General features: G+C 38.4%; 1 protein-coding gene across 3 annotated transcripts in view; it reads right to left on the bottom strand.

Annotated features, from left to right (window-relative positions):
• Positions 1–17,704, bottom strand: part of Dis3l2 (Dis3 like 3'-5' exoribonuclease 2) — a 592,606-nt gene that overhangs the window by 64,845 nt on the left and 510,057 nt on the right. For all 3 annotated transcript variants that reach the window (XM_090392002.1, XM_090392000.1, XM_090392001.1), the window contains exon 20: positions 1,583–1,741. In XM_090392002.1, the coding sequence (XP_090248128.1) occupies positions 1,583–1,741 (159 nt within the window). The remainder of the gene's footprint in view (positions 1–1,582; positions 1,742–17,704) is intronic.

Below are 17,704 nucleotides of genomic sequence, written 5' to 3'. Positions count from 1 at the left end.
CAGAATACTTTTTCTGTTTATTTTTCAGAGAAGTCAAACTAAATATGATCATCTTAGATTGACTATCTCCTAGATTTTTAGGCAAATTAATGCAGCAATATTTACTGAGGTTAGAAGAGTATATGAGAGAAGTCACTAGTCTAAGAGACTAATTTAGAATCAGTCTCTCAGACTAGTGACATCTTTGCAGCATAGCTGTCTTCTATTTAATCCTGTGTGAAGGTATATCCAGAGCATCATCTGTCAGTCTTGACTTGCTATACACATGACTGTGAATGTAGTCATCTGTATACAGATGGCTACATTCAAAGTAAAAACTACAAAGCAGCCAAAATTGCAGGCATAAGGAACTTTCATAAACTCCAGGAAGTGAAGAGGATGAGGCTGATTCTTCATAAAACAGATGAAGGTTGCTAGTTATATGTGGTGTTTGAAATTGCCATGGAAAAATTTAGTATCTTTTTCAGAAGTGTTCTTGGATATATGGGATAGTAATAACATTATTGTGATCTTGTGCATCAGGTGTGTATGTGTGTCGGAGGCATGCAGTATTCTGTCTATTTTTATTGAGATTATAGCTGGTGGATGTATGGCAAGTCAGAACTATCAGACTATATTCTGGATATGCCTTCACGCAGGATTAAATGGAAGAAGACATGATGCATAGAAGTCGTTAAGTCTGAGAGAACATTCCCATAATTTCAATAGGTATAGTAGTTGCATTATTATCGTTATTATTATTAGGAGGGACCTTCAGGGAGTAAGGGTCTCATTGAGGGATGCCACATATTACCTGCAACAGCTGTCATACTTGTTCTTGTATTCATTCAAACTACCTGCACTCACCACCTCCAATGGCAATCCATACCAATCAAGCACGAGAGAAAAATCTAGTTCTCACTCCCTTCTTAAAGGCATCTGTTCCCAACTTCCAAGGATGCCTTATTATCCTTTCCCTACTTGCTATAAAATGAAAAATTCTATCTATTGATATCCTATATGAGCCTTTCAGAAGTTTGAAGTCTCAGTCATATCAACCCTCTTTCTCCTGTTTGCTACTGGCTGCAGTCCACAAAATATCAATTTCTATTCTACAATCCGATATTGTTTTCAACACGCTCCTTTACATTCTTTCCAGTGTATCAGAATTAACATAGTCTAAGTGAGTTCTTATCAAGGCCTTGTAAAGAAGTAAAATGTCTTCCTTATCTTTACATGGATATGTAAACTTTTTTTTCTAATTTCATTAAGGTCTTTAATGAAATTTATACATAATGTAACTCTAAATAAGGTTAAATCTCCTTATTCAAAATTAACAATAAACTGCAATCTCAGTTCTCATCAAGAGTTACTGTTAACAGAGTATTCGTACTAATGATATAAATACAAACTTATTCTTTTGAGTTCAGACTAGCATTTGGAGAAACTACTCTAATTAAAAAAAAAAGTTCTCAGGATGATATTTTGCCAGAAACAAATATTTAAATACATATATAAAACTGATGATACTTTTTAACATAAAGGAAAGAGTTATTTACTTGATTATTTGTCTACCTCATAATTATGATAAACTAACACTTACATTAAATTTGAGGGCCTCATTAGGTACTGCAGAAAGGTGGAGTTTTAGCATAGTAAACATCATAATAATCTGTTGGCTCTCTTCTTCACCATTTTTCCAAATTAAAATTATACGAGGTACTCCTTCATGCTCTTCATATTTATAAACAGCAGACAGCTTCTAATTATGGGGGAAAAAAATGATCACAGTAGCACACTAAGCTATAAAGATACACACAATTTCATTAACTGAAGCCAACTCTATGCAGCATTAAATTCAAAACACAATAAGGAATCATAAATAATTATTATATATACACTCATGTTCATAGAAACTGCATCACCTCACATAAATAGTTTTTAGTAGTTAAATTGTAATTTTCATTGGTTTATCATTAGATATTTCTTTGTATTACATCATCTATCATTCCCACAGGTTTCTGTATAATGTAATAGTTGCTGTTATTGCATCAGAATTTTTTATGCTATAAATAGACAGTAAGAGCTAGTTTTTACATTTTCATGCTGTGATCACGATGGCTGGTTATGTGCAGTTAACATCTCACTGAAAAGTGCAACTCAAGCACTTTTAATAAAGAAAGCTATTCCTCTTGTGAAATAGCTAAAAGGGTGTCCTGTAGCCAATCTACTGTGGTACAGCTGCTCTCAAAAGTGAAGGAAATTGGATCTGTTGAAAGGAAGAAGGGGACAGGAAGAAAGCCACTGTCCACACCATGCCAAGATCGAGTTCTAAAGTGGCTCTGTCTCAAAAATTGCTGTGTATTGTCTGGAGACCTGAAATGGGACTGGGAAGAACAAACAGGAGGTTGTGGCAAGCTCTGTAACTGTCAAGAGAAGACTCATTCGACAGGCACTGATAGTCAGGAATCCTTAAAAAAAAGCCCTTGTAAACAAAAAAAAAAAAAAAAAGATTGGCTCTGTTAAATTGATGCAAAGAGCATGTCAAATGGATCCCTGATCAGATAAACCGTGACTGTCTGGTGTCAACAGTCAAATTCTCAGCCAGTCAGATGATCTGGGGGCTGCATGTCATATCATGGTGTTGGTTGCTTGCATTTCACAAAAGTTTCAGTGAATGCACAAGTGTACCAGAAAATTTTAGAAGAAGAATTGCTGTCTACTATCAGAGACCACTTTACTGTAACGACAAACTGCATGTTTCAGGATGACCCCGTTCCTTGTTATAGGGTAAAAAGTGTAAGTAATGCTATTATAAGCCTAAAATGTACCATACACATTGAGTTTAGTACTTAAAAAGCTTTAATTTTTGTTACAGGTTAATAAGTGGTTCAATGAACACTTCATTCAGTGAGTACTGTGGCCAGGAAAACAGCCCAGATCTCAATCCCATTCAGAATTGTACCAAATAGAGACTGAAATATACAAGAAGCTGAAAACACTTCGGGAGCTCCAAGAAGCCATTATAAAGGTATGGAACCATGAATTGACATTTGCATCCACCAGGAAATTGATTTTATCAATGCCCCGCCAATACCAAGCTGTAAAAAAGGTGAGAGGAGGACTCATGAAGTACTAAACAGCAAAAAGTGAATTTTTAGCTTTGAATGTTAGGAAAACTGTGTAGTGAACTAAATTTTGATTCCAGTATTTGTTTTTTCCAGTGAAAATATCATCTGTCCACTCCATTTCGAAATATTCTTGGATAATTCAAAATAGAGTGGAATTTTGTCAAGTTTATTGTCATTTCCCAATTGTCATAGAGTAAAAAAGCGTAAGTATTGCTATAATAATCCTAAAATATACCATACAAATTGAGTTTAAGGGTTATAAAAAAAAGCTTTATGTTATAGGTTCATTCATGACTACCATGGCCACCTTGCACAAAAGAGAGCCAAATATTAATCAAAAATAGAAATGTTATATTACCTTCTTCATTATTTGTGTTATTATCTCTTTTCAAATAAGCATTCACATTTAATCGCCAAAAAAAAAACAAAAAAAAAACCATGGTTACAACAGGTGATGCAGTTTCTACGAACATGAGTGTATTGCAAATAAAAAACTCCGAATAGAAATCAGATACATGATTAAAAAATATTTAACTGTGACAAAATATAAGTGTAACTAGTGGCACACCCACAGGGTGGAAAAGGGGCCCTGAAACCACACACAAACACACACACACACACACAAAAAATCTTTTCCTAATTACAATTAATTTTTTCATTTATGTTGTATCGTGTCTTCTATTTCTATACTATTTATGAATTAGTGGTCACATAAGGTGGGAATACCTACTATAGCTCTTGGGAATCACGGCTGCTGTGAACACAAGGCAAATGAAGTAGTGCTCAGGCGAACCGAGCACTACTTTGTTTGCCTGAGCTGGGCCAGAGGAGTTCATGGTATCATGTATTGCTGATGCAGATGATTAGTCACAGGTCATATGCAATGTGTAGTGTGTATTCTCAAATCACCTACTCAACTCTGCCCCCAAAGATTAAATCCCGAGTACACCACTGATTGTAGCAAATCATTATAGTAGACTCAATAAATCAAATGCTAGGAAAATCGTCATATTGTACAGGGAATTCACAATTGCAACCTATTCACTATAACAAACTATTCCTTTGCATCAAAATCCAACATCATGAGGTGAGTATTTTATTTTCAAAAACCTGCTAAAGAGTTCAAGTCAATAATTATTATTATTACGGACAACTCCAAGGAGTCCTTAGACTCATTGAGGGAGCCTAAATATCATGTCTACAACTATTCAGCTTCCACACAGTATCTATCATACCTTGCCTTGAACCCACTCACAGTCATGGCACCCACAACAGACTCTGGCAACCCATTCCACTCATTCACCACTCTCCATGCAAAAAACCTAGTTCTAACACCTTTGCTAACCACACTCTTGCCCAGTTTCAATGGATGGTCCCTAGTCCTCCCACCACCAGACCTGTTCTGAAAAATATCCTCTGAATTAATCTTACAGATACCCTTCAGTAATTTGAATGTCTCAATCACATCACCCCCTCTTCTGCCTATCAACCAATGTCTGCAACCCACAAGTCCTCAACCTGTTCTCATAAGGTACCTTCCATAAACCTGCAATCAACTTGGTCACTCACCTCTGGATCCTCTCCACCTCCTCGCCACCAAGAAGAAACCCCTAGCACCCAGATCTGGGCACAGTAGTCAAGATAGGGTCTTATCAAGGCTCAATACAGAGGAACAATAACTTGCTTGTCTCTGCTCGTCAAGTATTCTTCAGTAACCAAGTGATTTGATGAGCTGATTTAGCCACTTTTGCAATGTGCCCCCTAAACTTCAACTCCATATCCACCAACACCCCAAATCCCTGGCTTCGTCAATCTCCTGGAGTATAGTTCCACCAATGTGGTATACTGCTGCTAATCTTTTCACCACAAAATGCATAACCTTACACTTTGCCACATTAAATTGACATCCATTCTCCTTAGCCCAGTCCCCCAATCTATCCAAATCATCCTGCAAAAGTTTGATATCATGTGCATTCAATGTTGCTCTACCCAACTTTGCATCATTATCAGCAAACAAATGAACAGGTCCTCTCAGATCCTTTCTGATATCATTAATGAACAAATTAAATAGTAGTAGTCCAAGAACAGAACCCTGCAGCACACCACTAGTTACAGGCCGTCTTTTGGACTCTACTCCTGAGTAAACTACTCTCTGGTATCTCTCCATCAACCACCCTCCTAACCATCTCACCAACCCTATATCCATTCCCATATTCTGCAGTTTGCTGATTAGAATTCCATGTGGTATCCTGTCAAAGGCCTTAGCAAGGTCCAGCAGTATGACTGTAAACCCATTACCCTTATCCAGCTCAACCGTTACTGTGTTATACAACGTGAGCAAGTTAGTGAGGCATGATCTATTCACAAAGCCATGCTGTCCCCCCATACAGTATGCTGTTATCATCTATCCATTCCTGTATTCTTCTCTTAACTACTTTCTCCAAAACCTTGACAACAACTTCTGATGTGCTGATCAGTCGATAATTTGCAACAGCAGTCTTGGAATCTCCCTTATGCAGTGGTACCATTTTCCCCTCTTTCCACCCCATCGGGACTAACCCAGTCCCGAGACTCAAATTAAACAAAATGGTCAGGGGCACTGACAATTCTTTTGCTGCTTCACATAAGACCCGAGCTGGTATACCACCCAAACCCTCAGCTGTATTCACATTTAGGTTTTGTAATATACTATTCACCTCAATTCCCGTATACCTGTTGGATCTTTCATTCCTATGAATATCACCACCTGAATGATATACTCTTGCAAAGTACTCGCTCAGTAATTCCACTATATCAACTAATTCAGTTACCTCCCTACCATCGGCATTCCTTAAAATCATTCTGCCGTATACGTTTTTTCTTTTACTTGCAGCATATCGAAAAAACTGTTTGGGATTCTCTTTAGCTTGCATGGCTAATTTCCTTTCATAATCAGCTTTTGCTTCCCTTACCACACTCGTTACCTTTCTGGCCTGTGCTTTATACTGTGCATGTGCCTGCAGGTCACCTTTCTCCTTAAATTCCCTCCACAGTTGTTTCTTTTTTTTGCAGCTCAAGCTTAATGCTGTTATTCATCCATTTAACCCCTACTTGATTTACTATCCAGACTCTAGGTATACAGTCAGCAATTATCTCCTTCAAACACTCCTTTACCACTTCCCATGCACTATCAACTTCCAGCCCTTGCAGTTTTACATGCCATGGCACTGAACCAAGCAATCTCCTGAGCTTGTCATACTCACCAGCCCGATACTTCCACATGTACTCTTTCTTAATTGAAAATTCCACACATTTGGCCACCTCCCAGGTCAAAACCTTATGGTCACTCTCACCAATTGGTGGTAAAGTGGTCATATTCATTACGGGCAAATTCTCTGATGCAATTACTAGGTCAAGCACTCTCGAACCCCTAGTATATTCCATTACATGCTGTCTCAGGTAGTTATTCCTTAATAACTGCAAAAAATCCAATTCCTTCCTCCCCCTGTGTGTCCTCTCCTCCTTCCAATCAATGTTACCATAGTTGAAATCCCCCATAATAATTACCCTCCTTCCACTCATTGTGTCTATTTGTCTATGCATACTATCTCCACCATCTATTCCATCACCTGGTCTAATGCAGCACCCAACTGTATATTTTGTTCTGTTTGTCTCAATCTCATACCAAATAGCCTCAAATGTACTCTCTTCACTATTCTGCAGTTCATCAGCTGTCATCAATAACACTCTTCCCCCCCCCATTTTTTTTCTCTCTGTCCCTCCTGAACACACTATATCCTTCACATTCTATCCCACTAGCTATATCATCTTCTGTCAGCCATGTCTCACTAATGCCAATAACCTGTGGCCAGGAAGAGCCAACGAAGGCCAAAAATTCTTCCTTCTTGTTTCTAATACTCCTGGTATTAGTATACATAAAGTGCAAAAGCCTTTAGTCCCACCCCTATCTTGATGCCCTATACTAACTATCCCATTCTGATTTGTTGTCCTTCGTACTAGCTCAGGCATATTATTCACATTCTTACACTCAACTGCCTCACTGATATCTGCATGTGCACCCCCCCTTTAACAGCTCTAGTTTCCCTGATTCTGCACATCCACTTTCACTTCATTCAGCAACACTTTTTCCAGTCTCTGCACACTAAATCCATTCAGATGCAATTCATCCATCTTTTATTAACTCCTTTTGCCCATCAAACTCACTCCATACATCCACAAACTCCACACCACTCCTCATACATAACCTGCACATAAAGTCATTTGCAATTATGGCCCTCCTTCTGAACTCTTCTCTGTGATACTGCGGCAACAGACTCACTATCTTAACTCTTTCACTCTTTTCTTTTGCTACCTCTAGTAATTCCTTCAAGTCTTCTCTCATAGCAAATTTATCTCCTTTCATATCATTCATTCCTGCCACTACTACCACTTCTTTCACCCTCTGCTTTTGCATCACTTATGCACAAACATTGTTTGCTTGCACTTGAGTAAAGGATTAAATAATTTCTTGTCAAGTATAATTTAATAAGAAAAGTCACAGGTGTGACTGCTTCACACCTGCTTCTGTTTGCTCACCTTCATAACTCTTTATCCCATACATTTCTCCAGATTCAATTTGGGTAAAGGATTAAACAAGAATATAATTTCTTGTTAAGCAAAATTTAATTGGAACGTCAGGAGTATGACTGCTCCTGTTCTGCTCATCTTCATAACCCTTCACTCAATATATCTCTCCAGATACAACTACTCCATGCATCCCATTCCTATGCTGTCTGTCCTCATTTATACATTTGTTACTACTTCCAGAATCCATTCTTCCTACACTGTGTTTCCCTTAACTACCCAGAATGTCCCCCTCCCAATTTTCTGTCCACCTTGCATAAAACACATCCTGTTCTCAGATCCTCATCTCTCCAATCCCAAACACGTTGGTGTCTCATCTGATCTGCTCTCCTGCTTGTTTACATCATCTCTGGCTTCCTCTGATATCTTATTTATATCAATTATTGCACTTCCTTCTATGAACAGTCTCTTTAGTTGATTCACACCAAATCCATTCAAATGCAATCCATCTCATTAGTATAATTCCATTTACACCCCCCCCACACACACAAATGCATTCCACACAACAACAAACTGCACCTCTTTCTCTTCACACAGCTCCATTAGCATACTGTTCATGATTATTCACTTGCTGTCTCATTTCATCATTGTTATGATTGGGCAACCTATTGACCACTCTTCCTATCACACTGTTATCTTTCTCCGTATTCCATTTATATTCCAATCCTATTATCCAGTTAATACAACAGCCTTTTGTGTGATATTGTTATATATCTTTTTTATTACCTTTACTATCTATATATATTGATGTTTCACTACTCACTCATACACAGTTATTTCCCTTCTAGCTTCTCTAATAGTTTTCCAATAAATCTAACAAATCAGCTATCACCCTTCTATCCTTAAACAAACTAAAATTCAGGCTGCTCTTAAGTTTAGTCACGTGTAATTCTTTCATTCATAAGGGCTTTGTCTAAGTATGGGACAAGGCCTTAAAATATAACCTCTGAGACAGTCCGCCTGTAAATATTGACGAATTTATATTTTGCTAAGCCAGCCAATACATAGGATAGATGAGACTCTTATCCAAGGTGGCTCTCTCAGAGTATTACACAGTGATGAACTTTCTAACACTAAATCAACTAATCTCAATTCACTTTGTCTTTGCATGCAGTCGTGGTCTGGAAAATCAAACTATATTCATATATCCCTCCCGCTAGGTTCGATAATAATTTTATAAGTGGCTATTTGAATTCATAAGACAAGCTAGATTCAGGCGAATGCTATAAAACATATTTTTTTAGGTTTAAAAGATATACATGAGAAATTAAAGTACATGGTTAACATAATCACTTTCCTAGTAAAATTCTGATATCATTACTAACACAAGAATACATGCATAATAACTAGATCCACAGAGTTTTCTATGAACATACAAACTTCAGGCTTAATTTAACATTATCTTCAATCACTCTCTGACCGCTACTCATATCTCACAATATGTCTCAGTTATCTCACACACAGATCCCTTCTAGGGAGACATTTTTCAAAACAGGGACAGGTCACTGCCAAATTGGGATAATCTCTAAATTTCTCTACAGCATGTCCATACACAAATTAACCTACAGAGTTCACTCAAATCTTTAACTGGAAATCAGATACTTTAACATTCTACGTTACCGTCCCATGGAATAACTTTCTGTTCTATCATCAGCCTTGTCTGGACATCAAGGCACCGTTGTTCTGTGATTCTCCGGATCACTTACGATAACAGCACGGTCCTGGTTCCCCAAGTCGATAAGGAGATGTGCCGCTCTGGACTTTCTCTGGTACCGAAGGCACACATCTGGATTACCGGTCACTCGATATGGCTTAGCTACTCTGTTATGAAGAGATAGCTAGCCTTGCCTTGCAAACATCGATAGGCTTCTCACGACTTCTACGGCCGAACCAGAATCTTCACGTTGGTGGAGAGTGCGAGCCAACGTCCATGAGCGCAGGAAAAAGGAACCAAAAAGCCCCGTGTGTGTGTGTGTGGGGGAGAGCTTGACCCTTATATTCTTCCCTTTTTTTATCGGAGATTCTCGCGCTTAGCTACGTTTTTTACCGCATGGCACTCATCCACATGTGTGTGGCGTTCTTCCTATTATTATTATTATTATTATTATTGTTCCGGGAAACTCCAAGGAGTCGACAGACTCATCGAGGGGGCCCTAACATCATGTCTGGAACAACTATTCAACATTCATACAGTATCTATCACATCTTGCCTTGAACTCATTCACGGTCGTAGCACCCACAACAGACTCTGGAAGCTTATTCCACTCATTCACCACTCTCCAAGTAAAAAACCTAGCTCTAACACCCTTGTCAACCACGCTCTTGCCCAGCTTCCATGCATGGCCCCTAGTCCTCCCACCACCACCAGTCATATTTTCAAAAATATCTTCTGGATCAATCTTATAAAAACCCTTCAGTAATTTGAATGTCTCAATCATATCACCCCTCCTTTGCCTATCGTCCAATCTCTGCAACCCACAAATCTTCAAACTATTCTCATAAGGTTCATTCCACAGACCTGCTATCATCTTGGTCACTCGTCACTGGACCCTCTCCACTTCCTCCCCATCATGAAGAAACCCTGGTGCCCATAACTGGGCACAGAAGTCCAGATGGGGTCTTATCAAGGCTCGATACAGAGGAACAACAACTTGTTTGTCTCTGCATGTTAAAGTATTTTTCAGAACAAAAGTGATTTGGTGAGCTGTTTTAGTCACTTTTGCAATGTGCCCCCTAAACTTCAACTCCCTATCCACCAGCACTCCCAAATCCCTGGCCTCATCAATCTTCTGGGGTACGGTTCCACCAATGCGATATACTGCTCACCCCAAAGTGCATAACCTTACACTTTGTAACATTAAACTGACATCCATTTTTCCTAGCCCAGTCCTCCAAACTATCCAAATCATCCTGTAAAATTCAGACATCCTGTGCACTCACCATTGCTCTACCCAACTTTGCATCATCAGCAAACAAGTGAACACTTCCTCTCAAATCCTTTCCAATATCATTTATGAACAAATTGAAAAGCAGTGGTCCAAGAACAGAGCCCTGCAGCACTCCACTAGCCACAAGATGTCTTTTTGACTCCACTCCTGAATAAACCACTCTCTGGTATCTCTCCTTCAACCACTCTCCTATCCATCTCACCAAACCTATATCCATCCCCATCTGCTCCAGTTTACTGATTAGGGTTCCATGTGGTATCCTATCAAAGGCCTTGGGCAAGGTCCAGTAGTATCACTGTAAACCCACTACCCCTATCCAGTTCAGCCGTCACTGTGTTATAAAACGTGAGCAAGTTACTGAGGCATGATCTACCCTTCACAAAACCATGTTGTCCCCCATACAATATCCCATTTTCATCTATCCAATCCTGTATTCTTTTCTTGACTAATTTTTCTAAGACTTGACAATGATTCCTGATATGCTAATCGGTCGGTAATTTACAACAGCAGTCTTGGAACCACCTTTATGCAATGCAACTATTTTCCCCTCCTTTCACCCGCTCGGGACTAACCCAGACCCGAGACTCAAATTAAACAAAATGGTCAAGGGTACTGACAATTCTTTAGCTGCTTCTCGTACTACACGAGCTGGTATACCATCCAGTCCCACAGATGTATTGATATTGAGGTTATGCAATAGACTACTCACCTCCTCTTCATTCACCACAATTCCTGTATAATCTACTGGTTTATTCATTTCTGCAATGTCACCACCTGGATGATATAGTCTTGCAAAGTGCTCACTCAGTAACTCAACTGATTCAGTTACTTCCCTACCATCGGCATTCTTTAAAATCATTCTACCATGTACATTTTTCCTTTTACTTGCTACATATCTAAAAAACTGTTTAGAATTCTCTTTAGCTTGCATGGCCAATGTTCTTTCGTAATCCTTTTTTTGCTTTTCTAACCACACTCGTCACCCTTCTGGCCTGCGCTTTATACCGTTCATGTGCCTGCCGGTCACCTTTCTCCTTAAATTCCCTCCATAGTTGTTTCTTTTTTTGCAGCTCAAGCTTAATGGTGTTATTCATCCATTTAACCCCTACATGATTTATTATTCGGACTCTAGGTATACAGTCAGCCATTGCTTCATGCAAGCACTTCTTAACTGCCTCCCATGCACTATCAACTTCTAGTCCTTGCAGTTGTACATGCCATGGCACTGAGCCAATCAAACTCCTAAGCTTGTCATACTTTCCAGACCGATAATTCCACATGTACCCTGTCTTAATTGAAAATTCTACACCTTTAGCCACCTCCCAAGTCAAGACTCTATGATCACTCTCACCGATTGGTGGCAATGTGGTCATATTTGTTACAGCCAAATCCTCAGATGTAATTACTAGGTCAAGCACTCTCTGACCCCTAGTGTTTTCCATTACATGCTGTCGCAGATAGTTATCCCTTAATAACCGCATAAAATCCATTTCCTTCCTCCCGTGTGTCCTCTCCTCACTCCAAGCAATGCAACCATAGTTGAAATCTCCCATAATAATCACCCTCCTTCCACTCATTTCTTCTATTTGCTTGTGCATACTGTCACCACCATCTTTTCCATCACCTGGTCTATAGCAGCACCCAATTGTATATTTAATTCTGCTAGCCACAATCTCACACCAAATGGCCTCAAATGTGCTCTTTTCTCTATCCTGCAATTCAACTTCTTTTCTCCTTGGCTGTAGCTCATCAGCTATCATCATCAATACTCCTCCCCCCATTTTATTCTCTCTGTCATTCCTGAACACACTATACCCATCACATTCAATCCCACTAGCTATCTCATCTATAGTCAGCCATGTTTCATTAATACCAATAACCTGTGGTCTGGAAGTGCCAACCATGGCCAAAAACTCTTCCTTGTTGTTCCTAATACTCCTAGGATTAGTTTACATGAATTTAAGACCCCCATTAGCCCCAACCCTACCTTGATGCCTTATATTAACTATCCCACTCTGGTTTGTTGTCCTTATTTGCTCTAGCATATTATATTCATTCTTACATTCAACTGCCTCCCTAAGGACTGTATATCTACTCCCCCCCCCCTTAACAAATCTAGTTTCCCTGAATTTGCACATCCACTACATTCAGCAACACTTTCTCAAGTCTTCTTACACCGTAACCATTCAAATGCAAGCCATCCATCTTATATAGATCCTTTCGCCCATCAAACTCACTCTACACGTCACAAATTCCACACCACTCGTCATACATAACCCACGCATAAAGTCATTTGCAATTATGGCCCTCCTTTTAAACATTTCACTATCATACCGTGGCAAAAGACTAATCATTCTAACTCTAACACATTCTAACATATTCTTCCTAGAATGTGTTCTCGCTTCGCTTTCCTTATAATTTCTCTTTCCCTTAGGCCATATGTTATACTGGACAGCTAAAGTGTGACCCTTGGACTTTAGCTTACACTCAACTTGCTTTCATACAATACATAGAATGGGATACTCTAATTAAATTATAATCTTATATAAATTCCTCTATTTGACTCTGTACAAATGAGTTAAGTCTCACATTTCTTATGCTAAACATTTCTTCAGTTTTGCCTTAAAGTTATAATGTACATTTTTATTTCCTTGCCAAAGCACAACATTCTCTGCCTACAATTAAAGATAGTTGTTCCTCAATAGAATTAATCTTTTGTCCCAATTTTTGATTATTCAGGACACAACAATATCCTAATGACATCAAATGCCTTAGCAAACCCAACATTATCATAGCATAATCATTCCCTTTATCCAACTTGGCCGTAACATTGTTATAAAATATGAGCAAATTGCTAAAACATGACTTTCCTTAATAAACCCATGCAGCTCCTTGCAGAGTATAGCTTGTTTGTCTACCCATTTCTGTATGCGAGTTCTTACCAACTTCTCTAAAATCTTCGCTACCAAACCAGAGATACTGATAGGTCAGTAGTTAACACATCAGTTTTTTTGCACCACCCTTGTTCAATGGAACTATTACATTCCTTCGATTCCTGTGGTATCATTCCTTAGCCAATTTGCCTGAATATTCCTTTAGCAGAACGTACTGATATTCCATCTGTCGCTATTGGCAAATTCTTATCCAGGTTATACAACCGCTCTTCAACCTCATTTTCATGAAAACCTCTTGTTGTGTCGACTTTCTACTGTTACAACTATAATTTTGTCTTTGTGTTATATCTCCGTTATACTCTCAATCGGGTATCACGTGGTACCTCTGAGGGACAATGGAATTTCCTCGTGATCGAGGCAACACCAGAGTATCAGAGTGTCTGAGATTTACCTCTCATAAAACGCCAAGAAAATTTATTTGGTTCGCTGTGCCACTTAGCGCTATTAGATTAGTAATATTAACAATCAAGAGGTAATCTCAGGACAGTACTTAATTGATGCCTAGCAACTCTGCAGATGTGGCCAAACTTTACCCTTTTCTAATGTCCTGCATAGGTTCATAATATTTTATAAGAGCTGCATTGGATTCCAGAAATCACAGAAAGTCTTTGTTAGAATCAAAGGCAAGGTTTATTATATATCAAAAGTTGGTACACTCAATATCATTAGTTTAAATCCCATCTTAAGGGAGTTCCAGACAGAGTTTAAAATATTCAAATACTACTAATATACTTATAACAGATTACGCAGTAGCTTTCTAAAGTAAGAATTATATTAACACTCTCAAATGCATTAGTCATGTATTATTATCACAGTCTATCTAAAACTCTGTAGTTCTGTCAGACTACACAAGATAACATTCATATCTTTCACAATCTCTTTATAATTTATCAATTCCTTACTCTAAACATATTCATAGCTTCTTTCGATATATATTAACGAACTTTAACACAGCGATAGACAGCAAGATTAAATGCAACCCCCCTCTAACCAATAGCAATACAATCTTATTCTATATCATTAATGCTCCTCTTCCTTAACTTATCAACGTGGCACAAATCTCTCATTCACATTCAGTGAAACACAAATAAAGTCTACTTATCTTCCCCTTTGGTTCTATATTGCATCATTGGTCTACAGGAAACTGGCCTTTTGTGGACTGTCGGGCTTGCCACTTCCGCGGAGAATATGGCCGCCGAGTCCTGCAACTGCCTTAATTAGGATCCTCCGGTATGGAGGCACTGCCACCCTTCACCACTGCGAGATACGAAGACACTAGGAGATCCAGGAACAAAAAGCCTTTTTTCAGGGTTGCATGACCCTTATATTTCCCTCTTTCTTCTCGGCGTTTCTCACACTTTTTGATGTCCAGCCAACTCTCACGTGCTCTTACGTTGCAGTGTCCAGCCTCTCCCACATGCACTAACGTCACACTGTTTGCTTGGGGTGAGTCGCTCCCTCGTGTCACGGCTCCGTGACCTTTGGACTTCACTCCCCACCAACTGTTGAATTTGTGCTTACATTCTATAATTTTTTTATACATGTTATTTTATAATGCTCTGCTAATGTTTTACACTTTCAATATTAATTTAACCTCATTCGTGAATGGCACAAAATACATTCTTATTTAACCTCTCATAACAGAACATGCTTGATATATATATATACATAGCAATTATTTTATACTCAGAGGCAATTTACTGTATTTATTTCCCTTTTTTGTTTGGAAACACATGTTAGATTGTGATAAGATAGGAGTTCCTAAAATTCCACTCTATCACAATCCAACACTCTAACTCTTCATCCAATGCAGCAGTAGCACTGTACACCATGTTACATATGCCCAGAAAACTGAGCACTCATTAATTGAACAGTCTCATTAGCTTCTGACACTAGTGTATCATCTGCATTCAGTAAAATTATCCTTCCACATGCATTCTTTCTTTTCCCTGCAGCATAATGATAAAATTCTTTTGGTTTGCCTTTAACCTCCATAGCTAATTTCTTTACATACTCCAATTTAGCTTTCCGCACAATACTCGTTACTTTTCTGGCCTGTGCTTTAATAACATTGCACATCCATTTCCCCTCCCAGTCTATTCTTTGAATACCAGGGATACATTTCAGATACAACCTGATTTAAGCACTTTTTAAAGACTCCAATGCATTGCTGATATTTTTCCCATTCAGTAACTGATATCATGGGACCAAAGATAGTATTCTCCTATGTTAATCATAATTTCCAGCTTTGTAGTTCAGCATGTAACCTGTTCTAATGGGAACATCAATATAATTAGATACTTCCCCAGAAAGCACGGTGTGTGTCATATAAAATAGTCGTATTCTTAAGAGACCCTCCCCCGCCCTTTCTGATGCTATGAACAAATCTAACACTCTTTGACCTATAGTTCCTTCTTTCACATGCTGCTTAAGAAAGTTGACTTGCAACAATTCAATAAATTCTACTTTATCCGCATCATGTGATTTCTCTTCTACCCAATCAATGTTTGGATAATTAAAATCACCCATAATGATCACTTGTTTAGCACCCATAAGGCTAAATTGGTGATGCATTTCTTCATTCCCAACAACTGAGCCACCATGTCTGTAGCAACACCCCCACCATATTTTCATTCTGTTAGCCTCCAGATAGCCTCAAACTCACCACTGCATGGGACTGTTACCATCATTGTTTTCTTGCATTTCTATCCTAACTGGACTTAAGTCATTTGATATCATTATTATTTCTTCCCTCTCCTATCACTTCTGTCATTCCTAAAAGTAATATACCCATTACACTTGATCCCAGTTACCATATCTGATTCTGATAGCCAGGTTTCACTAATGCCAAATCTTAGGCCACATCATATTCAATAAAGCAACAAACTCAATCCCTCTGTTTCTGATGCTACTGGCATTTGTGTATAGACATAACAAATTATCACCTAAAATATTCTTATAATTAGATATGCAATCTATTTGGCCTTGTTGTAGAACTCCCCCCCCCCCCAAAAAAAAAACATACTCAAAAGGTTCGAAACTAAATCATTATTTCCACCCTTTCACCAGATGCATAACCACATTCGAAGAAGTCATTCAAATGGTTATGCATCATTTATCACATTTGCATACCATAGCTGAACTTTCACACACATTTTTCGCATTCCTCTCTTGATCTAGTTTCCCTAACTCTTTGCATTAGGTCTCATCTCAATAAGTAATTTTTCCAGGTTCCTGATGCGAAATGAATTCAAGTGCAGGCCATTCCTCTTATACAAGTCTTTTCTGCCATCAAACACACTCCACACATCTGAAAATTCGCATCCCTTTCTTCTACACAGCCTTTGGATGGAATTTGCCATCATTGCTCTCCTTAATTCAGTACTGTCATATCTGGGTAGCAAGATTACAATTTTTACTCTTTCACATTTCTTTCTTGCTTCTTTCAACAAACTCTTCATATCCTCTCTCAAACTATATTTGTCACTACTTAAATTATCAGTTCTTACAAGAACTACCATCTCTTTTACTTTTCTCTTCTGTTTTTTTTTTATTACGTTTGTCACATCTTTAATTTAAACCCTCGGGAAACTAGAAACAGTGACTCCCTTGGCAAGCACAAATCTTATGATTGAATCACCACATCACCTCTTTTTTCTTAGATTTTAACTTGTTATTATTATTATTACGATGATTACCAAGTTCTTGCTTCTTCTTGTTCTGATTCTTTTTCTTATCCTGTCTATGTTTTGTTAGATCCTGAATGCACGAACAATCAAGAAATTATTCATTCAGAATCTAACATAAGAATTTGGCTAACTCAGATAATACCTGGTTAACAGCACACAGTTCTGAATTTATGTTGTGTAGGAAGGTTGTGTAATAACATGTAAATCGCATTAGAAAAATCTTGTAGTTGAAAGGTAAACTGAGGGATTATCGGATAAATGAATTGGTAAGAAGGAAATAGCAGTATAATCTTGTCCCGTTAAGCTGTCTTAAACTTAATAAGTCGCCAAAGAAGTTAAGAGTACAAGTGCAAAGGTCGAGTTACATATGCAAGTATCAG

This window comes from Typopeltis vanoorti, chromosome 4 (assembly GCF_054136105.1).
Source record: "Typopeltis vanoorti isolate ZY-2024b chromosome 4, IOZ_Tvanoo_1.0, whole genome shotgun sequence".
Taxonomy (NCBI): domain Eukaryota; kingdom Metazoa; phylum Arthropoda; class Arachnida; order Uropygi; family Thelyphonidae; genus Typopeltis; species Typopeltis vanoorti.
Note: the sequence above shows the minus strand (reverse complement) of the source record. Positions and strands in the feature narration are given on the sequence as shown.